The sequence below is a fragment of the Conger conger genome, chromosome 16 (assembly GCF_963514075.1).
Source record: "Conger conger chromosome 16, fConCon1.1, whole genome shotgun sequence".
NCBI lineage: Eukaryota > Metazoa > Chordata > Actinopteri > Anguilliformes > Congridae > Conger > Conger conger.
The window spans coordinates 18,278,273-18,301,979 of NC_083775.1; the positions used below are offsets into that span (position 1 = coordinate 18,278,273).

Genomic DNA, 23,707 nt, shown 5'->3' on the forward strand with positions numbered 1-23,707 from the left:
GTGTGTGTGTGTGTCCATGCTTGCGTGTGTGTGTGTGTATCCATGCTTGCGTGTGTGCGTGCGTGTGTGTGTGTGTCCATGCTTACGCACGTGTGTGTGTGCGTGTGTATATGTGTGTGTATCCCTGCTTGTGTTTCTCTCACCTGTTGGACGCGTCTCCTCAGGCATCGCCCCCCACATCACGGCCGGGCCCGCCGACAGTGCGGTGATTGATGGGCTGTCCGTCATCCTCCGCTGTGACACAACGGGCGCCCCCCGCCCTGCCATCACCTGGCAGAAAGGCAAGTGGCACCTGACTTCGCCCCCTGAACGCGTGTCCATGGCTACTGAGCTTTTCTCCTGCCTAATCCCCCCCCTTTCCCCCTGCCCCCTCAGGCGAGCGGATTCTGGCCAGCGGCTCTGTCCAGCTCCCCCGCTTCACCCTGCTGGAGTCCGGCAGCCTGCTCATAAACCCCTCCCACATGTGGGACGCCGGCACCTACACCTGCACGGCCAGCAACTCCCGCGGCATCGACGAGGCCACAGCCCGGCTGGTGGTGTGGGGTAAGGCCGTGACCCCCAGCTGCCTGTAGACCTCCCCCCCTCCGTGTTCAGGCTGTGTTGACACCCCACCCTCTCTCTCCCCTCTTAACCTCTCTCTCTCTCTCTCACTCTCACTCTCACATTCACTCTCTCACTCTCTCTCTTGTGCACGCTCTCGTGTCTATGACATCCAGCTCGAACCCGCATCACCAGCCCACCTCAGAACCAGAGTGTCATCAAAGGGACTAAAGCCGTCATGACCTGCGGAGTGACCCATGACCCCAGTGTCACCGTCAGGTGTGGGAAAGCCTAATCTACCTAGAAGTGCATGTGCGTGCTTGTGTGTGCGTGTGTGTCACCTGTGAACTGTAGTGAGGATAAGTCGTATGCACTGTTATAAAATGTAGTGTTATACAAGTCTTTGACCTTGCTTGCGCCTCTGCTTTAAGCTACGTGTGGGAGAAAGGGGGCGCCGTCCTCAACGTGGGCTCCACTCCCAGGATGCGTCTGGAGACTGACGGCACGCTGCACATCTCTCAGACCTGGTCAGGTGACATCGGGACCTACACCTGCAGGGTGACCTCGGTGGGGGGCAACGACTCGCACAGCGCCAACATCCGAGTCAGGTTCACAGCCTCGAGCTTCCTCTGCCCCTGTGTGTGCGCAACGCGCCAGTGTCTGTGCCATTCCACTGGGATTGGGTCTCCAGTGAACGCTTTTATCCAAAACCTCCCTCTACCAATCCCCAGCCGCCCCCCCTCTACTTTTTTGGCATTCCATACCTTTCTTTTCCTTTCTGTCTCATTGCCTCTCTCTCCTTCCCTCTCTCTCAATCTCTTTTTCTCCCCTCTTCCATCTCTCTCCCACAGGCAGCTCCCTCACGCCCCAGAGAACCCTGTGGCCCGGCTCAGCCAGTCAGAGAAGAGAGCCATTAACCTGACGTGGGCGGAGCCTTTCGATGGGAACAGCCCTCTGATCCGCTACATCCTAGAAGTGTCTGAGAACAGTGAGTCTGCTCCTGGATGAGGAATTCTGGAACTGTGCTGTTCTGTGAGAGCCAGAGAGGGCTATTGAGAACGAATGAGAAAAAATGTGACGGTCTAGGAATATGGTAGGTGGAATCCTGAGAATGACATGGGAAGTGCATCATGGAAGTCCTTAGTTTAGGATATAGCAGAGAAGGCTTGGAATGACCCCTCCTCCTGCCATTTAATAATGTCTGTGTGTACTGCCTGTCTGTCCACCTGTCCATCACACCCAGATGCTCCATGGACCGCGCTCCTAGCCAGCATCGAACCCGAGGCTAGCAGTGTGACGGTCAGCGGCCTCATCCCAGCTCGGTCCTACCAGTTCCGCCTCTGCGCCGTCAACGATGTGGGTAAAGGGCCGTTCAGCAAGGAGACCAACCGGTGAGACACCAGCAGTGACTACAGCTGTTTTACTGTCTGTCCTTTAATTTACAGTGCAGTCTCTACGTAGTTCTTTGCTCTTACTCCAGAACTCTTTTTGGTACGACTCAACCTGGCCATCCTTTTTATGCAGCTAAAGAGTGGTTGGCATCTTGCAGTGTAGCCTCTGTAGATCTGTTTGTAAAGTCTTCTGAGGAGAGTAGTCACTAACCCATCAACACCTGCTTCTTGTTTAGGGTTTTTTTCATTATAACTATAATTATAGATTATGTAGTGGTAGTGGTCTTCCTTGGCTTTGTCATTGTGATTGCTGAGCTCACCTGTGCTCTCATTCTTGTTAATGATGTTCCAAACCGTTGATTTGGAACATTTGTCTCTAACTGACTTTATTATTTCTCAGCCTCATAATTGCTTCCTTGACTGTCATTGGTGCAGCTATTATCCTCATGTTGACAAATGCCTATACCAGACTCCAAAGGCAATCAAAAGCCAACAATCAAGACTAGATACTGAAAGGTTTCTTATATACACTTATAATACACCTGACTAATGAGAAATGGCTAGGAAGCTGTAATGATTGATAGATATAATAGAAATGTGTTAAGCAATGCATTATAACAAATTAAATTGGTTTGACAGGTTACAGTTGGGTAGCATATTAACTGGAGAAGTAGGAAGTCCAAATGAGGCGAAAAATAGTCAACAGTTTAGAGAGGCATGTTGATGATATCTGTAGCTCCAGGATTGTCAACGTGTGGTGTGAACCAGGGGAGGAGCGGGAACAGGGCTGCAGCTGTCCGTTATTTTATTCTGTTTAGCGGACATTTTCATGTGTGTGCCAACTAACAAGGGTAATATGGTTGGATACATGTGACATAGGGACATATGTTGGGAATGCTGTCTTCTCTCCTCTCTTCAGTGAGTCAGATTTTAGTATTGCTGACAACTGCGCTAAGAAAAATTACATTAAATTAAAAATTAAATTGTAAATGGTTGGCAATTATACAGCACTTTTATCCGAAGCATTTGCGAGAGTGTTCTGGCCCCTGTGTTTCTCTTACTTCCCCGACCAATTGACGGACAGACAGGCAGTGTGACGGTGGCTCACTCCTCTTTCCCGCTCCCCCTACAGACTGTCCCTCCCAGAGGAGCCCCCCAGTGCCCCCCCTCAGACTGTAATCGCGAGTGCGCGCACTAACCAGTCCATCATGATCCAGTGGCAGCCCCCGCCCGAAGCCCACCAGAACGGCCCCCTGCAGGGCTACGTCGTCCGGTGAGTGATTTCCCCCCAACAGCACACCAGACCACACACACACGTCCAATCTGAAACTGCATGCATCAATATCTTTCTCACCCTACTGTCTTCCTTTTCTCCCTCTCCTCCATCTCTCCTTCCTCTCCTCTATCTTCCTGTTCTCTCTCTCCTCTACCTCCCCTTCACCTCCTCTCTCTCCTTCTTATTCTCCCTCTTCTCCATCTATCTGTCCTGCTCTCCTCCTCTCCGTTGTCAGTTACTGCCTGGCGGGGCTCCCGGTAGGATACCAGTTCAGGAACATCACTAATCCGGACCAGACCAACCTGCTGCTGGAGGACCTGATCATCTGGACCAGCTACGAGATCGAGGTGGCGGCCTACAACGGGGCTGGCCTGGGCACCTTCAGCCACAAGGTGACCGAGTGGACACTGCAGGGAGGTAAGGCTGGGAAACGGTCAGTGCTGCCCGCTCATTTCACGGTCACTGCTGTGAGTAAGCTGCTCCTGTCGTAGCCAGTAATGTACGGCTGCTTTCATTGTCAGTGGTGTGACTGAGAGCTTCCTGTTGGCCAGTACTGCTTTTGAGCAGCTCCTGTTGTGGTCAGTACTGTGATTGAGCAACTTCTGTTGTGCACAGTACTGCAAACAAGTGGCTCCTGTAATGGTCAGAACTGCGGCCGAGCAGCTCCCACCCCAACTGCTGATACCTTGGTCTGTACAAAATGATCTGATTTTTCCACAGTCAGTACTGCAAAGGACCTGCTGTGCCCAGTCAAGAGATTAAGAATCTCATCCAAAAAACATCAGTCTGGCCAGTTGGACATTGCTTACATACTGTAAGCATGTCTAACTCAGGAACACCACGTTGTAGACCCATTCCTTTATTTCTCTTTATTTCTTTATAACGCTTGTGCTCTGTTTACTTGTTAGCACTGGTGAAATTGTTTACCTGTTTCAAATGTTTCCTCAACATTATTCAGATTTAAAATAAATACAATCATAAAATACTTGACATATATATTATATTTATCTAAATTCCAAATAGTATTTACAATATGGTTAATGGTTGCCATTTACCTCTGCTAGGTCACGTTTAACCATTAAAAGCATCATTTTTGTGTGTGATAAAGATGTGTTTATATAAATCGACTATAATGACAGCATTTGGGACATAAATCAAGTTTATCTTCGATATTTTTAAATGAAACAAGGTTTTCATGAAGTAGATGGTTGATATTTATTGTTCTGAACTGACATTCAATTATTTTCATCTTTATCTAATGATATTCAAAGAAACCATTAAGGCAAAAAGACATACAGTTGATGAACTACAGAAATACAAAATGATAGCCACTGGTTTGGGTACTGAAATACAGTGCAGTTCGTAAGTATTTGGACAAGGACACATTTTTGTTGTTTTGGTTAATGTGCAGGATTTTTCCAGCCATATTGGGTGAACAGTGATTTCAGTGTTTTTAAATACAGTCCTCCCAATTTTATGCGACCAAAAGTAATTGGACATTTGGCTGCTCTGATTGGTACATTAAGAAGCAAGAGCAGAATGGTGGGCTCAGCAATGCAAATGACCATGTTAGGCCACAGAATGGTGAAGAAAAATCCCTTTGTGATTGTCCAACAGATATACAGTAATTAGAAATTATACAGCACTTTGGTTGACAGTAGTCATTTTAAATGTGCTTCATAAATAAACATGACTTGACTTGACCATCAAGAGAAGTATAGTGTTATGGCTTGGGCAGAATGAATGCCGAAGTATACAGAAACATCTTGTCTGCTCAAATCCGAGCAAAGCATCAAAACTGCTTGGATAAAAGTCACTTTGGATAAGTGTCAGCAAAATGCCATAAAACTGTATATAAATGTTATATTATATTTTATTAATCCTGCAGCAGTGCAATGATCCAAAGCAACCAAGGAGTTTTTTGGGCCAAGAAGTAGAATGTTCTTGACTGGCCGAGTCAGTCACTTGAACTCAATCCAATTGAGCATGCATCTCACTTTCTGAAGACCAGACTGAAGGCAAATAGTCTCCTGAACAAGCAGGAGCTGAAGAGGGCTGCAGTACAGGTCTGGCAGAGCATCACCAGGGAAGATACCCAGCATCCGGTGATATCAATGTGTCGTAGACTTCAGTCAGTCATTGATTGCAAAGGACATGCAATGAAATTTTGAATATAATGATGTTATTTCAGTTTGTGCTAATTTTTCAAATGACTTTTGGTTCCCTTAAATTGGGGGGGACTATGTATCAAAAGCCTGTAAATTATACACGGTTTCATCCAATATCGGTGTAAAATCCCTCAGATTGACGATGAAAGTGCACTTTAACCTACAAGTGCACATAAACATATGTACAGAGTGAAAACGACAAAATGTGTCACTGTTTAAATACTTACGGACTGCTCTGTGCATCTTTCAAAAATGTAATTCTTCTTTTACTAAAAGGTTTTAAGTGGGTCAGTTTGACCCAAACTAAACATAAAGGCTAAGCTAGAAAATACAGAGACCTGTTGATATGACCTCACAGGGAGGTATGCAGGGAGCAGCGCTCGCTCAGTAACTGGTGACTGAGGCTCCCTCCTCTTTTTGCCGTTTCCGCACTGCCACAGTACCCACAATCCCTCCTGGCAACGTGCGGGCCGAGGTGGTCAACTCCACCACCATCCGCATGTCCTGGAGCGCCCCCAGCCCCCAGTTCGTCAATGGCATCAACCAGGGATACAAGGTGAGCTACAGCACCACACTGCCCTCTAGTGCTGGGATGAAGAACTGTCTTCTACTTCCGCAATCTTGCAGTAGCGCCCAAGTTGTTATGCTGTGTCCTGTGTCACTTCCTTATGAATGTCCTGTTGAATATCGGCATATTTTTCTAAAATTTGTATACTGAGCACAGATATCTGTGAGTGATCCACCTTGTATGGTCAAGTGTCTTTGATGTGAACTATTAGTTGTGGAAATTGAGAAATCCGTATTAATTACGGGTTATAAAGCTGAGGATAAACATCTTTCTTAAATCCTGGCTCAAATCTACCTTCCCTAATCATTTAGCTGTTGGCATGGGAACCAGGTCAGGAGGAGGAGGTTAAAGTGGTGACAGTGAGGCCCAACTTCCAGGACAGCGTCCACGTCGGTTCCCTCACAGGACTGAGGAAGTTCACGGAGTACTTCACCTCCGTGCTGTGCTTCACCACGCCCGGCGACGGACCACGCAGTCCACTGCAGCGGCTGCGCACGCACGAGGACAGTGAGTCCGTCTCTTTAAAAACAGGTTTTTTAAAAAGCTTCAGAATGTTTTGGCTATGTGGTTATCAATAGAACTTGGTATTCAATAGCCATTATTCCATAATAGTCCAATAGTCCATAATTCCCACAGTGTGTCTCAGTGCACATTGTCTCATCGCAGGAAAGAACTTTTTAATTCTTTGTGAAAGGGCTCTTCTCTGTATGTAGGGGTGTAGTGTTACCAGTCATTGATTTATGTATGCTGGCTGTATATAACAGTTTCTGGTTGATGCGATATCCATGGTCACTTGTATTAAAGACAATGGAATATCTGGGCTTCATTCTGAGGTTGTTGCAGGCAATATCTATGGTAGATCATGCCATATGATTGGCTATTGTGTTTCCAGCTCCTGGTGCTGTGGGCCATTTGAGCTTCACAGAGATTCTGGACACGTCTCTGAAAGTGAGCTGGAGAGAGCCTTCAGACAAGAATGGTGTTCTCACAGGTACACAGACACACATATAGTGGGCTGCAAGGCCCCGCTGGTTTAAATGTCAAAAGCAAACCTGAACTTTAAATGGTGCATTTCTTTTTTTACTGTTTATGATTTATGAAAAAAAGGGCCCTGTGCAAAAGTTTTGGAACCCTTTTGGATTTATTCAGGGCACAGACCCAGGTGATTTACTCAGATGACTTCAATGAGTTAGGTGAGTATTATTCCAGGGCTGAACTTTTTATTCTGGAGTAACTCCATGCCTTCTAATGTATCCAACAGCAGCGGCTGTTTTGTCATGGATTCCTGTAAACGTTCCTGTATACAGAGCATACCTCAAAATCAACCATGTAGTACCTCCAGGAAAGACGGGTGAAGGTTTTGGAATGGCCACCATAGTTTTCAGACAATTCCTTTCATAAAAAGAAATATTTTTGGTTTCGACTGGCTAACTGACAGGGTTCCCAAACTTTGCACAGGGCCTTTTCCCTTTTTTATTATTTTGAAACTGTTAAAAAAATCATTTTAAAGCAAGATAACTTTTTATTTTAAAGTAATGTGTCATTTAAAGTTGTACCATTTAGAAGTCTAATCGCTTGGATAGTGAACTGATGTTCAAACAAACCATTCTTCGGCCCTCTGCTCCCTCCAAAGCCCTGCCTGTGTATGACTGCTCCCATCTACAGGGTATCGCATCTCCTGGGAAGAGTACAACCGCACCAGCACCCGGGTCACGCACTACTTGCCCAATGTGACCCAGGAGTACCGGGTCACCGGCCTGACTGCCCTCACCACCTACACCATCCAGGTGGCTGGGATGACCTCCAAAGGCCAGGGCCTGCTGTCCTCCTCCACCATCTCCTCTGGGGTCCCCCCAGGTCAGTCTCTCTCACTTGGGCTGTAGAAAAAACATGCACAAACTGACTGTGACGTCACCCATGGACTTTCCTTGAAAAGGCGAAAGGCGTTTTGAAACTGTGGAAATGCTGTGCTCCTGCAGCCATTTTGTAGAAATTGAAACCGGAGACATGGTCATGAAGTCCAGCTGGGTCCAGGTACAGTGCCCTTCACTGTCCGGAGCCATGACTTAGCACCGGAGATACTGACCCCGGTGAATGATGCGCAGTGCCAAGGCATTTATGCAAACCTTGTTGGTCCACAAAATATTCAAATATTGTCCAAGTGACACTAATTTTTTTGACCGTTCTGGTACCATTGACTTACACTGAAGCTGGTGGTTGGAAAGACCTATACTGGAGCCAACTGCACTGGCACTAGTGAGCAACATCTCAACAAAAACAGGAGGTTGGCTTCAAAAACAAAGTCGTGGCTTCTTGGTCTCCCTTCCCCAACAGGGAACAATGAGGCCAGTTCTTGGGGCCTTTGACTGATATGTTGCAGTACACTTGACTGTCACCAGATGGCAGCACTACTGAATCACAGTTATTGGAGCACTACTGTAACACTGTACTGTTGACATCACATTACATCAGCAGTCTGCAATGCTGGTCCTGCAGAGCTCCAGTCACCATTCAGGCCCCTCCCCCAGTCACTCCTTACAACTTGGTTTAGGAACGTTTCTTTCCCCTGGGCAGTAAATCCAGGCCTTGTTTTATCCAACCCCCTCCCCCCACAGAGATTCCTGGCCCCCCCACCAACATGGCCATCTCCAACATCAGTCCCCGCTCCGTCACCCTGCAGTTCAAACCCGGCTACGATGGCAAAACCTCCATCTCCTGCTGGCAAGTGGAGGCCCAGGTGAGCGTATGGGATTCTCATAAATGGCTAAACATTTTGTGTTCGGCACACAGGGATTATAAACTGAATGTATTTGTTTTGTTTAAATTAATCCTGTTTAGTTGAGTCATGAGGAGCGTATAGTGCATAGAGCTCGATGATTGCTCTCAAAGTTTGCTTATCAAAAAGCAAAATGACAAAAAAGTGGTCATGCAGTGTGTGGCCTCTTCATTACTCTGAATAGTGCCATGTCTGTCTGTGTGGTGTCAGATTGGCGTAGTGGGAGAGAACGAGGAGTGGCTGACCGTCCACCAGCTGCCTAATGAACCTGATGCCCGGTCTCTCGTGGTGCCTGACCTCAACCCCTATACCTTCTATAGGTACCCTTTTGATACCTCTATACCTTCCTAACATACTCATACCATACCCTTATACCTTCCTAGAGGTTCTCATACGATACTCTTATGCATATCTGAAGCACCCATAACATAACCCTGTAACTTAGTCAGGTTCCCGTACAATACTCCTATAGTGCCCTCCCTAATGTTTGGGACGACGACCCATCATTTATATATTTGCCTCTGTACTGAACAATTTGAGATTTCTAATACAAATTTTAAAAATCACATGTGGTTAAAGTGCACATTGTCAGATTTTCATAAAGAGCATTTTTATAGATTTTGGTTTCGCCATGTAGAAATGACAGCATAGAAACAAAAATAAAATGGTTATTTTATTTCTCATAATGACTTCTTTGACTTTCATTGGCACAATTTTGGTCCTCATGTTTATAAACCACAATAATAGATTCCAAAGGTGATCGAAAGACAAGAGAAAAGATGATGTGCTGAGAGCTCCCTTATACCTGCGTTAAGGCAATCAAACACACCCGAGCAAAAACACCTGTGAAGACATATCCCAAATGTTATGGTTCCCTAAAATGGGGGGGCCTATGTATAAATACCACTGTAATTTCTACATGGTGAAACAAAAATGTATGAAAATACCCTTTAATAAAATCTGTGAATGTGCACTATAACCACATGTTAATTGTGTGATTCCAAATCTAAAATTGTGTCAAATCAAAACATAATGGGTCTTTGCCCAAACATTATGGAAGGCACTATACACCTTCCTGAAGTACCCATGAGATAACTCTCTGCCTTCTACAGGTTCCCATACAATACCTCTATACCTTGTACAGGTGTCCCTACTAAACCCCTTTTACTTATCCAAGTACACGTACTATAGCCCTTTGCCTTCTACACATACCCATACATCTGCCCTATGACCTCTACACATACCCATACTATAGCCTTATTAGTTCTACAGGTCCCTATGCCATGTACTCTTTACATTTTACAGCTTACCTCTACTGTACTTCTATACCTTCTACGAGTGCCCATATCTGAGGTTTCTCTGTGTCCAGGTTTCGAATGCGTCAGGTGAACATCGTGGACACCAGCCCCCCCAGCCAGCCATCCCGTAAGATCCAGACCCTGCAGGCTCCTCCTGACATCGCCCCCAGCAACGTGACCTTGCGCACAGCTAGCGAGACCAGCCTGTGGCTGCGATGGCTGGTGCGAACCTTGTGCATAACTCTCATTTTGTGTCTCCCTTAGTGTATGCATAATTCTGAATTGTTGTTTTTGTTGCCATACTGTACTTGTGTGTGTACATTCTTTGGTGCATATGTTTGTGTGTGTGTGCGCGTATGTGTCTGCGTTTGTGTGTGTGTTCATTTGTTTGTTTATATACTGTGCATGCCTGTGTGTCTCTTTGCGTGTGTATGTGTGTGTGTGTTTGTATGCGCACAATGTGAGAGTTGTGCATTCAGTTGTGTTCTCTGTGGGGTAGCCTCTCCCGGAGTGGGAATACAACGGGACTCCAGAGCTGGTGGGGTACCGGGTTCAGTACAGCCAGGTCAGGCCTCCGGACAGGCTGCTGTACCACGTCATCCCTGACCGCCTGGAGAGGGAGTTCACCATTGAGGACCTGGAGGAGTGGACCCAGTACCAGGTCAGCATTCAGGCGCTCAACGGCATCGGAGCTGGGCCCTGGAGCCAGCCCATCCAGGGAAGGACCAGAGAGTCTGGTGAGCCATTACACACACACACACACACACACACACACAGGCGAGGGCACAGACACAGACACAGACACACACACGCGCACACACACCCACACACACACACACACACACACACGCACACGCGCACACACACACACACACACACAGACACACACACACGCAGGCATACATATGCAAAGCACATACAAAATGTGCACATATGTATGATGGCGCACATACGCACACAACCATGTACGTATGTCCATATGCAAGCATTTTCACTTCCACATGCACATGCATGACAACGGATAACTGATTCAGGTCATAACGATTGAGATCACTAATACTGTAGTTGGGATAGTGATGTTATCAGTATCGCTGTGAAAACATAGCTTAGCTGTGTTGCGATATTTGCTTTTGTTTACAATACTTATTACTGGTTTGTTCAGCTAACTTCACACTTACACACTGCCTCCTCGGTCATGTCTAACTTTTGTATTCTTGTGTAGTTTGCTCTGGTTACGACCGTCTTCAAAGCGATTGTAATGTAGTGATGTACTGTAGTAATGATTGCTTCTTCCCCAGTCACATCTTTCAGTTTTGTTTAGGAGATATTTTCTATTTGCCCCAGAACTGTCTCACCCTCTCTTGCGTATTTTTTGCAACACGAAAGCATCACAAATGTTCTAACGCTACTCCTCCGTCTCCTCCAATAGTTCCTTCCTGCGGCCCCACCAATGTCTCCGCCTTTGCGGCCACCTCCAGCAGCATCCTGGTGCGCTGGTCCGAGGTCCCTGAACCAGACCGCAACGGGCTCATCCTGGGATACAAGGTACAGATACAGCAGCCTGCCTTTTACCTACCTGCAACAGCCTGAGATATTACTGTGGCATGCCTCATTTTAATAGTCGTAGTGTTAACAAACAACAGTAATATTTAAACTTGCTTCTTGGTTTTTATCGTAGCTTCTCTCTGATGAACTTGTAATAAACTCTTGTAGTTTGCTTAATGGATGGGTGGCTGCTTGCCAGTAAATTTAAGTTAGTTGAGCCATAGGGAGCCAAACTCACTGCGTACTGCATTAACTTGCAGTCTTTAGTGTGTCTCGTGTACATTGCATTGCATTCAGTGGAGAGAGGCTTTTGTTGAAGGCGACTTGCGAGACCTTAACAACAAACCCACTGCAAATAATGAGGCTAACACAAACCACAACAGTATATAGTAACTCCGTGGATATTTAATGCAAAGCGGATTAAATTTAGCTACTGTGCATTGTGCTTGTGGTTGATCTTGTTTCAGTTCAATTCAATTTCAGTTCAGTGTATAGTGCTTTTTATAAAGGGCATTGTCACAGTGCAGTGTTACAGAGATCTGGGTCTCGCACGCGAGTGCACACACGCAGGCGCACGCATGCACACACACAGCGTGTGTCCTTCTTCACTGACAGAACCTCCCCATCCTTGGTTTCCCTCCTCTGTCACATTCTCTTTTCTGATTTATCTCTCTCCCCTTTGTCTGCATCAGTTCAGATATACTTACTTTTCATAACAAGAGAACTTGTGCCACCAAAGTAAGAAACTCATAGATGACGACGTTGTATATCTCTGGCTTGGACTCTCGACCGCTCTTCCTCTCCCTCTTTCTCCATCTCACTCTTCTTTCTCCCTTCCTCTGTCTGTATCTCTGTCCCTGTCTTTCTGCCTCCTCCCCGCCCCTGGCAGGTGTTGTATAAGGACAGAGAGGCAGACTCTTCCCTGCAGTTCTGGACAGTGGAGGGGAACGCCACTCACAGCGCCCAGCTTACGGGATTGGGGAAGTACATTCTGTACCAGATCCAGGTCCTGGCCTTCACCCGCATCGGGGACGGGCTCCCCAGCTCTCCCCCCATCCTGGAGAGGACCCTGGATGATGGTAGGCCTGCATTCTGGCCCAGTCCCATGAGGCTGCACCTCTGCTGCTTTGGGCCAAGACTCTGAGTACACCGGCGATGTCAGCCATCTTCTTTATTGCCATCCTGGCGCCCTTCTCACTAGAGTGGAAAACCGAAAAATTCATTCTCAAAAAAATGTATTTGTCAGTGTATCATTTATTCCTAACCTGTCTAGCTTACTGCAACCAGTTCTGAAGTTATTGGGATATAACATGCTGTATCCTGTTCCACTGATAATCCCTGTTATGCCCCTTAGTGCCGGGTCCCCCGGTGGGGATTCTGTTCCCCGAGGTACGGACCTCCTCTGTGTGCCTCACCTGGCAACCTCCCGCGCAGCCCAACGGAATCATCCGGGGTGAGGTCCCACCCCACAGTCCCTGTTCCATGTTCCACCCCAAACACACTCTCTTCCACCCCAAACACACTCTCTTCCACCCCAAGCACACTCTCTTCCATGTTCCACCCCAAACACACTCTCTTCCACCCCAAACACACTCTCTTCCACGTTCTACCCCAAACACACTCTCTTCCACGTTCCACCCCATGTAGTCTCTGTTCCACTGGGACTCAAACTGTGGGTCGTGGGAGGGTTTGGGGCAAGTTTGCGAAATTAACATGAAAAAATAAGCTACTCAAATTATTTTTTTATTTAGATTCAATATTTGAACATGCTGTATGTTAGGACAATGCTCCTACTCCATGCCCTGCAACCTTGGTATCTCTCCACCTTGTTTTAGCTCTACCTCTTACCATCTCTCCTTCTCTTTCTCTCCTCCTTTGCTATTACTCCTACCCTGTGCCATCTGGATTTCTCCAGCCGATTTTCTTTGTTATCACTCGTACCCTCATACCCCATCCATTTCCATTGATAATATGAGGAAGGTTTTAACCTATGCCAACCAAGTGCTTCTCGGGTGACAGCCAATAACATTGCATTTCCCTAACCGTGTCTTGTCGTCCAGCCTATCAGGTCGCGTACCGGCTGAATTCCACCAACAGCAACGCGGCCGTGGTGGAGCTGCTGAGCCCCAGGGCCCGGCGGTACGTGGTGAGCGGGCTGGCCCCGGAGCGGGTCTACGTGTTCCGCGTCACGGCCCAGACGCACAAGGGCTGGGGAGAGGCCGCCGAGGCTCTGGTGATCACCACGCAGAAGAGGGGTGAGGACGCAGGCGCAACCCACGTATGACACGGAAAGAACAGAGAACGCAAGGGACAAACCTCGAGAACCAACACTAATCATGCAAGCAAAACTACAGTTGAAGTAGGAAGCCCTTTGCCCCATTGTAATGACTAGCCTGAGCAAACAAGAATACAAAAGGTTATGTCTACTCAAGCACATCAGCGCTCGACTGTTAGAAGCACAGGACTCGATTTCAGGGTCTATATCTCAAACTGGATGACCAAAAGGTCTATGTGGTCTATAGACTGAAACCAATCTCGAATAAATACTATTCAGTTTGTAATTTCTCGCCATGTGATTTCTGCCATCATTCATGTCTGTGATTAATAAGCTAAGCAAAGTTCAGTACTGTTTCTGATGGTGCTCTAAATCAATAGGCAGTCATGGAATGATGCAAAACAAAACTTGATTAAATATCCACCACCCCAGACAGGTGCAGAAGACCGCTCTGGTTCTCAGAGTATGAAGCTCTAGAAGCTAAAAAGGTCTTTGTGCTTCCTCCGGTCAGCCCGCCCACAGCCCACCAGCCGCCCGCTGGTGCCGCAGGAGGAAGTCCAGGCCCGTAGCGTGCTGTTGTCATGGGAACCGGGCAGCGACGGCCTCTCGCCGGTGCGCCATTACACCGTCCAGGCCAGAGAGCTGCCGGACGGCAACTGGACAGTTCATTCAGCCTCAGTCAGCCACGAGTCTACCTCCTACATCGTGGACCGGTGAGGGGCCTGCGGCTGACTCAGGGTGGGGTAGGAGTTCAGGAGATATCAGTGTAGAGTGGGGGGTGAGGGAGATGTAGCATAGTGGTTACGGTACATGACTTGGACCCGCAGCGGTTCGATCCCCAGTGTAGCCACAATAAGATCCGCACAGCCGTTGGGCCCTTGAGCAAGGCCCTTAACCCTGCATTGCTCCATGGGCGATTGTCTCCTGCTTAGTCTAATCAACTGAACGTCGCTCTGGATAAGAGCTTCTGCCAAATGCCATTAATGAAATGTAATGTAATGGAATGGATTATGGTAGCTCACTCGAGTCGTTGGTTGTCATGGTTGTTATTTTAAACAAAGCAGCCCTCGATAAGGTTATTTGATGGTTAACAAGGCCCTCTCCTGCTGCAGACTCAAGCCCTTCACTTCATACCAGTTCAGAGTGAAGGCCACCAACGACATCGGGGACAGCGAGTACAGCGACCAGAGTGAGGCCGTCACCACCCTGCAGGATGGTACAGATCTCTAACCTGACCCCCATTTCACCTGTGTGGGCCTTCTCATCTGTTTCTGTCATCTGTGGCTCATTCCTCCTCTTCTCATCAGCACCATTGCTACAGTTAATCAGATAATCTGAGCATTATGCTAAACTGAACTGCAGCCAATGGTGTTTTATGACGTGCATGCTTTGACTTGCCAACAAATCAGATATAATGTGATTGAAAAACAAAGACAGCAAACAGTCAGCACTCTCTAGAATATTCATTAACTGTAAATATATTACATGAATGTAAGCATGAGATGCACAGATGTTTCAGCAACAGCCCTCTTCATTGTGTTAAATGTTTTTTATTTTTTTATGTTTAGCGTGAAGACTGTCAGTGCTTATCTTGCTTCATATGTTAATGGAAAATTTAGCCTTTTCAGTCCCAAGAGTGCCATGGCAACCATAAAACCATATGACACTCTTGACCTTATACCTTTTCAACCAATCAAAATGACTGCCATTTTTGCCATACTTAACACAGGCATGAAAAGATTTAGAAAATTCCACCACACATTCCGCTAATTACCATGTTTACCCTACTTTTCAGCGGCTAGTGTTTTTGTGTGTTTTGACATTATGTGATCTTAATGGTGGTCAGCCTGGTTGATTGACACCATGCATTTATAGATTAGCATTTCCATGGCTACGGGCTCAGTCTCTCCCTCTCTCTTTCCCCCTTTCAGTGCCTGATGAAGCTCCCACAATCCTCTCTGTCACGCCACACACCATGACATCGGTTCTGGTACGCTGGCAGGCAAGTGGCGGGAGGGACACTCCTGTGGGACTGTGGGAAATTTCACTGATCGAAACCAGCATGGTCGGTCTCATGACAGAATTGCCACCCCTCCCTGCCTCAAACTGAGTGTACTGAAGACATTTGCACATCCATCGGATAAAGTATTCTCATATCCGCACTGTGATGAAAAATAAAGAACACGATTGAGCAGCATGCAGCATTGGGACATGCTGTGGGAGAGGTTAGGCAATCATAAGGAGTTTATCTGATGACGGTTTCCTGCCCCCCCAGCCCCCCCCTGAGGAGAGGATAAATGGTGTTCTGTTGGGGTTCCGGGTGCGTTACCGAGAGCTCCACTACGATCGCCCGCACAGTTTCACCATCCAAACCATCAGCAGCCCCTCTGTCAGCTGGGCCGAGCTCACCTGTAAGTAAACCCTGTTAAACTCTCACCTATAAGCACCCTAGCACTGCCAAACACTCACCTGTAAGCACCCAGATACTGCCAAACACTCCCCTGTAAGCATCCTAACACTGCCAAACACTCATCTGTAAGCACCCTAATACTGCCAAACACTCCCCTGTAAGCACCCGAATACTGCCAAACACTCACCTGTAAGCACCCAAATACTGCCAAACACTCACCTGTAAGCACCCAAATACTGCCAAACACTCCCCTGTAAGCATCCTAATACTGCCAAACACTCACCTGTAAGCACCCAAATACTGCCAAACACTCCCCTGTAAGCATCCTAACACTGCCAAACACTCACCTGTAAGCACCCGAATACTGCCAAACACTCACCTGTAAGCAACCTAATACTGCCAAACACTCACCTGTAAGCACCCAAATACTGCCAAACACTCCCCTGTAAGCAACCTAATACTGGCAAACACTCACCTATTATCTGTCCACCACACTCTCTTGGCAGAACACAAAAATATATATTTGACCAGGTTCCCTGTCTTTTTATATTTTTATAATTTAGCTACACCTTTAACATCCAACTGCAGTGTGCCTAAATTCACTAACATCAGTGTATTATCCTTTTCTTCTTCCCTGCTCGCTCTGTAATGGCTGCATCTTAAACCCCCAATGCCTCCTGACCTGACCCCACCTGGCCCGGCCTAACGCCACTTCATCCAGCTCCATACAGCATGCGCAACCTAAACCAGACCTCACTTACCCAGTACCAGCTGGACAGTAAGTATCTCTCTCCCTCTCTCTTTCTCACTCATTCTAATTCAGTTCTAATTCAATGTCATGGTCTTGAAGATTTCAAGTTTGTGCACTAGCACTAGGAAATTTTGCCATTTTGATGTTAGGCCTTGAGACGCTTCATTATTGTCACTTTGAACAACCTGCAACTTGAACCGGTACATGCCAGTCCTACTGTCTATCCTCTCTAAACTACTTGATAATTGAAATGATGTGGCTTGTTACTTGAGTTCATCCATTTTGTCCTGTATCAAATGTGACATCATGCCCCAGTTTTGATGTCTCAATGTGAACTGTGGGTAATGTTGTCTTGTACTCTTCAGACCTTAGCAAACACAAGCGCTATGAGATCCGTGTGAGCATTTACAATGCGGTGGGAGAGGGACCAACCAGCACACCCCAGGAAGTGTTTGTGGGGGAGGCAGGTGAGGGCTGTCTGGCCTTTTGTAGTCCCATCCCTCTCTGTCATATAGAATTGACTACAAATACCAGACCATCTATATTATGTCTTCTTCTAATTCCTTGTGTAAGAGATTGATCACTTTGTCTAGTGTTGCATGTATGATGGCACAAATGAATACATTGCTTTTACCGAGAAATGTTACCACAGCATCCACTAGTATAATTTCTCCAACAGGAAATCATCTGAAATGTATCTTACCATTTAGTAACTTACTCCCTGAGTCCCCCATGGCTCAGGCAGTAAGAGTAGTCTTCTGGCAGTCGGAGGGTTGCCGGTTCGATCCCCCACCTGGGCTGTGTCGAAGTGTCCCTGAGCAAGACACCTAACCCCCATTTGCTCCTGACGAGCTGGTCGGTGCCTTGCATGGCAGCCAATCGCCGTTGGTGTGTGTGTATGAATGGGTGAATGAGAAGCATCAATTGTACAGCGCTTTGGATAAAGGTGCTATATAAATGCCAACCATTTACCATTTAGCAGTAATTTATGTTGCCTACATTAATTCCCTGTCAATCCAGAATGGAAGCAGAATGTTTTCATCAACTTATTTATCTGCCTTCACTTCTCATTTCATTCAGAAACTTGTTGTGAAAATGTCAAAATTATTGTACGTTTTTGCACGTTTTGTCCTTTTCTTTCTTCCAGTCCCCACAGCCCCACCCCAAAACGTGGCCATCCAATCAGCCACTGCCACCCAGCTGGACGTCACATGGGATCCCCCACCGTTGGAAGCTCAGAATGGGGACATTCAGGGGTATAAGGTGAATTTTGGAGGAGGGTGTCCATTTTGTTGTAATGGTGGGGGGGGGGGGGGGGGGGGTGGTGTCCGAGTGCTTTACCTATTTTTTGCCCTTTGACCTCCACCCCCCCCCCTCCCTGTTGCCCATAGATATACTTCTGGGAGTTCCAGCTCCAGAATGAGACGGAGCGTCAACAGACACTCTTCCTGCCTGAGAGTGGAGCAAAACTGAAGAATCTTACCGGCTACACCACCTACATGATCAGTGTGGCTGCCTTCAATGCTGCGGGCGATGGGCCCCATAGCCCGCCCACCAGGGGGCGCACCCAGCAAGCAGGTGGGGCAGGGAGAACGGGGAAGGCAAACAGGATGGAGCCAGTTCCATTAAAAAGACATAAAGCACTGGGTACACTGGGTTGATATAGCACTCAGGCATACCACAGTCCAGTTAAGGGGTAGATATGGCATGGCACACCCAGATATAGCACAGTCCTGGTTAGCACAACAAGGTATAGCACAGTCCAGAAAAGCACAGGAAGGTATAGCACAGTCCAGAAAGGCACAGGAAGGTATAGCACAGTCCAGAAAAGCACAGGAAGGTATAGCACACTCCAGCACAGTCCAGCTTAGCACAGCCATTAGCCGTTAGCCACAGCCATTAGCACTAGGTGTTGCGCAGTCCAGAAAGCACAGGAAGGTATAGCACAGTCTAGGTAATGGGTAGTCGCCTCTGAACCCCGGCCCCTGTGTTCTGCCCCTGCTTCAGCACCCAGCTCTCCCAGCTTCATCCACTTCCGTGAGCTCACCACCACCTCCGTCAACGTATCATGGGGGGAGCCCATGCACCCCAACGGCATGATCGAGGGGTACCGCCTCATCTATGAGCCATGCACGCCTGTGGATGGTAGGCTTTTGTGCTGTTTCTGAAGGCTGACTGTCCACTGAATCTGTCCTCATGTTCAACTTGTGAATGCCACCTTGTGTGTGTGTGTGTATGTGTGTGTGATTGTCATTCTCCTATGGTCGTTCCGCTTCAGGTGTCAGTAAGATTGTGACAGTTGATGTGAAAGGCAGTGCCCCACGCTGGATGAAAATCAAGGACTTGGTGGAAGGAGTCACGTACAACTTCCGCATCCGGGCCAAAACCTTTACCTACGGACCCCGTGTTGAGGCCAACATCACCACAGGGCCTGGAGAAGGTCTGCTCCACAAACATCTTTCTGTATTTAGGTCCTGACTGAATGACTATTGTTTGTCCTACTGCCTGTAGCATTGAATGCTGCACATACTTTAGTTTACAACCTTTATCCGCTACTTTATTATCTTGTATATTTTCTTCTTTTTTCTATGTTTTTGTTGTTTGTTGTAGTATTTATGTTTAGCTATTTTGTGATTCTGCTGATTGTCTTATTGCCCTTGTCCAAGCTTGGCCAGGTCTGACTTATTTTGTGCTCAATCTTCCTGGTTATATTGATGATGATGTGTGTGTGCTGTAGTGATTGTTGTGGGGTGTTGAGTGCGGTGTGTATTTAGACTGTTGTGACATAAGGTGTTTATCCCTCCTCCCCCAGGAGCCCCTGGCCCTCCAGGGGAGCCCTTCATATCCCGCTCCAGCACAGCCATCACCCTCCACTGGTCCAATGGGGATCCCGGACGGGCCCCCATCACCCACTATGTCATCGAGGCAAGGCCTTCAGGTCAGCCAGAAAGCATGGGCTATACCAGGGGTGTCAAACTCCAGTCCTGGAGGGCCGCAGTGTCTGCTGGTTTTTGGTGTGTTTCAGCACGAGAGATACATTTCAAAGTCTTTCATTGGCTAACAAGTCCACACACCTTGTTCTCAAGGCCTTAATTGGCTGCAGATTGAAAGGAAAGCACAAATACCAGCCGACACTGTGGCCCTCCAGGACTGGAGTTTAACATGCCTGGGCTATACTATCTGTCTCAGACTGGGGAAACCAGTACCAGGACCCGGGGTACCCAAACACTCTGAGTACATGACCCACCCCTTATTAAATTGTACCCTGGCTTATACTGTATGCTTAAATATCAAAATAAATTGTCCTCTTTATCATGATAAAAAAATCTGCAATAACTGGTAGTGTTTGTTATCTGTGCAGTGGAATTTGACTGGTGTGAATGTCAATGGGAAGTGGATTAAATACTAATATTTATTTCATTAGGTTTGTGTTCCTAGTGGATCATCGTAGTAGCATATTTGTGCGATTTCTCTCTTTTTCTCATGTAAGCTTCTCCTTCACCATCTATCTATCTCAGATGAGGGACTGTGGGACATCCTTGTCAAGAACATCCCAAAGGAAGTGACATCATACAGACTTGACATGAATACCCTGAAGGAAGGGGTCAGCTATGATTTCCGGGTCATTGGAGTCAATGAATATGGCTACGGTTCCCCCAGTATGCCATCACCTTCCATCTCTGGTTAGTTAAAGCTACACATTCAGGTCCCAACGTTAGTTTTTCTCCTTTGCTCTTAATAACTCCTATACACTTATTATTACTGACCAGTCCAAAGGGCATTTGAAGACTTTGTGATAATGCTTTTTTTTTTTGCTTTTTTTTTTGTGTAAGTATGGCTGATTGAAGCCAAACTTGAAATAGTGAGTGAGAAATGAATGAACCTTAATGATGGTTGGATGATTTCACTTGGCAGAACTGAGCATTCTGTGGTGTGAAGATTGCATTTCACTTCCTCACTACTGTGTGTAATGCCTTGACACCCCCAGCCCAGAGGGTGGCTCCCTTCTATGAAGAGTGGTCATTTTTGGTGGTGACTGCATTGGTGGGGCTCATCTTTATCCTCCTCCTGGTCTTCATTCTCATAATTCGTGGACAGAACAAGAAGTACACCAAGAAATCAGACCCAGGTGGGCAAGGGGGCATCAGTGGTGTGGAGTGTGGTGTAAATATAGTTTTTGGAAGCCAAGGCAGCTGTCGCTCTAGGTTGGAACAATAGCAGTTGAAGAACCATCTGTAGCAATAGATAAACAATCATGTCAGTAGGAGTAGAACACGCCATAGTCTCTGTAGCTGTGGAAGTAGAAGAGGCACAAAAATTTACAGAAGTAGTAGGAGAGAGACTTTATGAAGTCAGTCTGATCTAACCCCCCACAGTGTCCTCCTATCTCCGGCCGGCAAACCCCTCATCCTGCAATGCTGTCCCCCTCACCCACGGGGCCATGGCCAGCCTGGATGAGGGCCGCTTTCCTGCCCTGGAGCTCAGCAACCGCCGGTTGTCTGCCAAGAACTCCTTCTGCCGCAAGAACGGAGTCTACACGAGGTAAGACTTCAGTGTGTGAGAGGTGTCATGGCCGCTCTATTGTTCTTATTTGCGTCAGAAGGTGAATCTCCACTGAGACTGAAGCTGAACCGCTTCTGTTCCCTTCCAAAATGTACATACTTTTGGAATTGCAGTAAGATTACAGGCTGCTGTCAACTCGTCAATGTATTGATTGAAGACTGTTAGTTGATGAGGTGTTTTTATGCTGGGTGAGAGAAAAAAGGCTTTACTTGTATCTGCCCTTCTCGTTACGATTGGATTGCCCTGCTATAGAGAATCTGTGCAGGAACAAAGGAGTTGATCATCTGGTTGCTACAGAGAATCTATGAAGGATACAGGGTCCTTTGGGTGTGTCTGATCAATTAGGTTGATAAGGGCTCTCAAGTTCAAAGTGGTATATCTTCAGATGAGAACCAGTCAGCTTGTATGAGTGTATAAATGAACAGTCTGTTCAGACAGAAACACCTTGTTAATGAGAGAGGTCAGAGGAGAATGGCCGTCAAAGCTGACCGGAAGGTGACAGTAACGCAAATAACCACACATTACAAAAGTGGTATGCAGAACACCATCTCTGAACACACAAAAGTTAATAAGTCTAATAAATACCCAAAAGTGCTTCCTGGGCGTAATAAACTCTCTGGTCCAGAAAAACCTTGTTCCTTTGACGTAGTGAGTGTTGGCAGGTGAACCACAAAGTAAAACACTGTACTGAGGTCAATGATCTGGAGAGTGTGCTTCCCAAACTCCCTCCCCCCTCCAATGGGGTCGTTAGGTGGGCAGTGCTTTTCGGGTGGGCTTCCTGTGGGACAGAGCTGAGGCAGAGGCATTTGGGACTGGGTGGAGTGTGTTCGAGGGAGGGGGGCTGATTACATTTCTGGGGCCCGGCTGTGGAGGCCTGGTTTGGGATCAAAGGGGCTGACTCTTCCTGACTTAGAATGGCTGTGTTCTGGGTCAGATGCAATCCTGTTAATGAGCTCTTGCAGTGGGAGGGGTTTGGTGGGTGGTGGGGGGGCTGGGGGCGTGGAGGTGGGCTGGGATGGGTGTTGATGGGCCCCCACTCACTGGAGGGGGGTGGGATTTGGACCAGTCTGGGACGGCACTGAATTATTCATTCTCCACTCTGTGATAGTGAAGCTTGGTAGATGGGAATGAGACAATTTGAAATTAAGCACCCCCCCCCCCCCCTGCCCCCCTTTCTCCCGCATGTCCTCCAACCCCCTTTCCCATCTGAGCTTCCTCTCAATTTTTAAACAGGCACTTTATCACCCCCAAAACACTGGCCCCAACCATCCCCCCACACATCCCCCATCTCACAATACACAGATACAGAAATCCTCGCCTTTGGGGTCTGTGTGTTAACCTTTCCTCGGGTCTGTTGACTGCGCTGTGTATTCTGGACAGTTTAATAATAATTTGTGGCGTGTGTACTTGCGTTTCTTTGCCTGAGCACAATAGAGAGAACAGACATCTCCCCTCCCTGATAGACACATTGCAGTCATTCACAGCCGAGGTGCCTGAAATCTGGTGAAGATGTTGCCGTGGTGACGGGCAGTAACGTGCTGGAGACCCTCAATCCTCCCTCAGGAGTCCTGAAGGACAAGACGGGAGAGCCAATGCCATCTTTGCTCTTTGTCCTCTTCTCTCTCGGGGTCACTTCAGGTCATGGGTCCACTGTCGGGGGCCCTGCTCGAGAAACCGCTGTAATTTAGTGGTTGTCCTCGCAGTCTCCCTTTCTGCTGTTCCTCTCACACAGAGATGCATGCCAGACTCTTCATGTGTATGATTGCATATACTACATATGTCAGGTATTGCGTTACTCAGCTGATGCGTGAGTCGTGATGTTCGCCTATCACAGTCCATTCACTTCAGTCAAGACTACTGTAGTAATATACAGGCGGTATATTTCATATACACATTTAGCAATATGCTTTTCTTATGTACAGATGTAATGTTTTATATTTCTTTGGGTACATTCATTTACAGTCTGCTGTTCTAGCTCATGAGAAAGTGAATTAAAGGTTTGGCTGTAGGTGTGCAGGGGCGGTTGGTAATGCAGCAGCAGGAATTGGCAGTTAAAAATTGGGAAAGATATCAGAAAAGAGGAACAAAAGAAGCTGTCTTTTGATTAAGAGCATGATAGTTTTATTTACAATACTGGCCAGTGGAT

General features: G+C 47.1%; 1 protein-coding gene across 2 annotated transcripts in view; it reads left to right on the forward strand.

Moving 5' to 3' along the window:
* LOC133114467 (protein sidekick-2-like) overlaps nucleotides 1-23,707 on the forward strand; it is a 76,860-nt gene that overhangs the window by 46,322 nt on the left and 6,831 nt on the right. Inside the window, exons 10-43 of one of the 2 annotated variants that reach the window (XM_061223890.1) lie at nucleotides 165-281; nucleotides 376-543; nucleotides 717-819; nucleotides 972-1,148; nucleotides 1,392-1,528; nucleotides 1,784-1,931; nucleotides 3,064-3,204; nucleotides 3,443-3,624; nucleotides 5,816-5,931; nucleotides 6,255-6,450; nucleotides 6,836-6,934; nucleotides 7,609-7,800; nucleotides 8,559-8,680; nucleotides 8,930-9,039; nucleotides 10,089-10,239; nucleotides 10,517-10,754; nucleotides 11,447-11,562; nucleotides 12,452-12,641; nucleotides 12,917-13,015; nucleotides 13,623-13,817; nucleotides 14,349-14,550; nucleotides 14,950-15,053; nucleotides 15,769-15,839; nucleotides 16,113-16,248; nucleotides 16,969-17,025; nucleotides 17,364-17,465; nucleotides 18,146-18,261; nucleotides 18,390-18,576; nucleotides 19,006-19,143; nucleotides 19,277-19,438; nucleotides 19,811-19,936; nucleotides 20,517-20,681; nucleotides 20,987-21,127; nucleotides 21,375-21,540. In XM_061223890.1, coding sequence (XP_061079874.1) covers nucleotides 165-281; nucleotides 376-543; nucleotides 717-819; nucleotides 972-1,148; nucleotides 1,392-1,528; nucleotides 1,784-1,931; nucleotides 3,064-3,204; nucleotides 3,443-3,624; nucleotides 5,816-5,931; nucleotides 6,255-6,450; nucleotides 6,836-6,934; nucleotides 7,609-7,800; nucleotides 8,559-8,680; nucleotides 8,930-9,039; nucleotides 10,089-10,239; nucleotides 10,517-10,754; nucleotides 11,447-11,562; nucleotides 12,452-12,641; nucleotides 12,917-13,015; nucleotides 13,623-13,817; nucleotides 14,349-14,550; nucleotides 14,950-15,053; nucleotides 15,769-15,839; nucleotides 16,113-16,248; nucleotides 16,969-17,025; nucleotides 17,364-17,465; nucleotides 18,146-18,261; nucleotides 18,390-18,576; nucleotides 19,006-19,143; nucleotides 19,277-19,438; nucleotides 19,811-19,936; nucleotides 20,517-20,681; nucleotides 20,987-21,127; nucleotides 21,375-21,540 — 4,870 coding nt within the window. The remainder of the gene's footprint in view (nucleotides 1-164; nucleotides 282-375; nucleotides 544-716; nucleotides 820-971; nucleotides 1,149-1,391; nucleotides 1,529-1,783; nucleotides 1,932-3,063; nucleotides 3,205-3,442; nucleotides 3,625-5,815; nucleotides 5,932-6,254; nucleotides 6,451-6,835; nucleotides 6,935-7,608; nucleotides 7,801-8,558; nucleotides 8,681-8,929; nucleotides 9,040-10,088; nucleotides 10,240-10,516; nucleotides 10,755-11,446; nucleotides 11,563-12,451; nucleotides 12,642-12,916; nucleotides 13,016-13,622; nucleotides 13,818-14,348; nucleotides 14,551-14,949; nucleotides 15,054-15,768; nucleotides 15,840-16,112; nucleotides 16,249-16,968; nucleotides 17,026-17,363; nucleotides 17,466-18,145; nucleotides 18,262-18,389; nucleotides 18,577-19,005; nucleotides 19,144-19,276; nucleotides 19,439-19,810; nucleotides 19,937-20,516; nucleotides 20,682-20,986; nucleotides 21,128-21,374; nucleotides 21,541-23,707) is intronic. The other variant, XM_061223892.1, reaches the window with a different exon arrangement.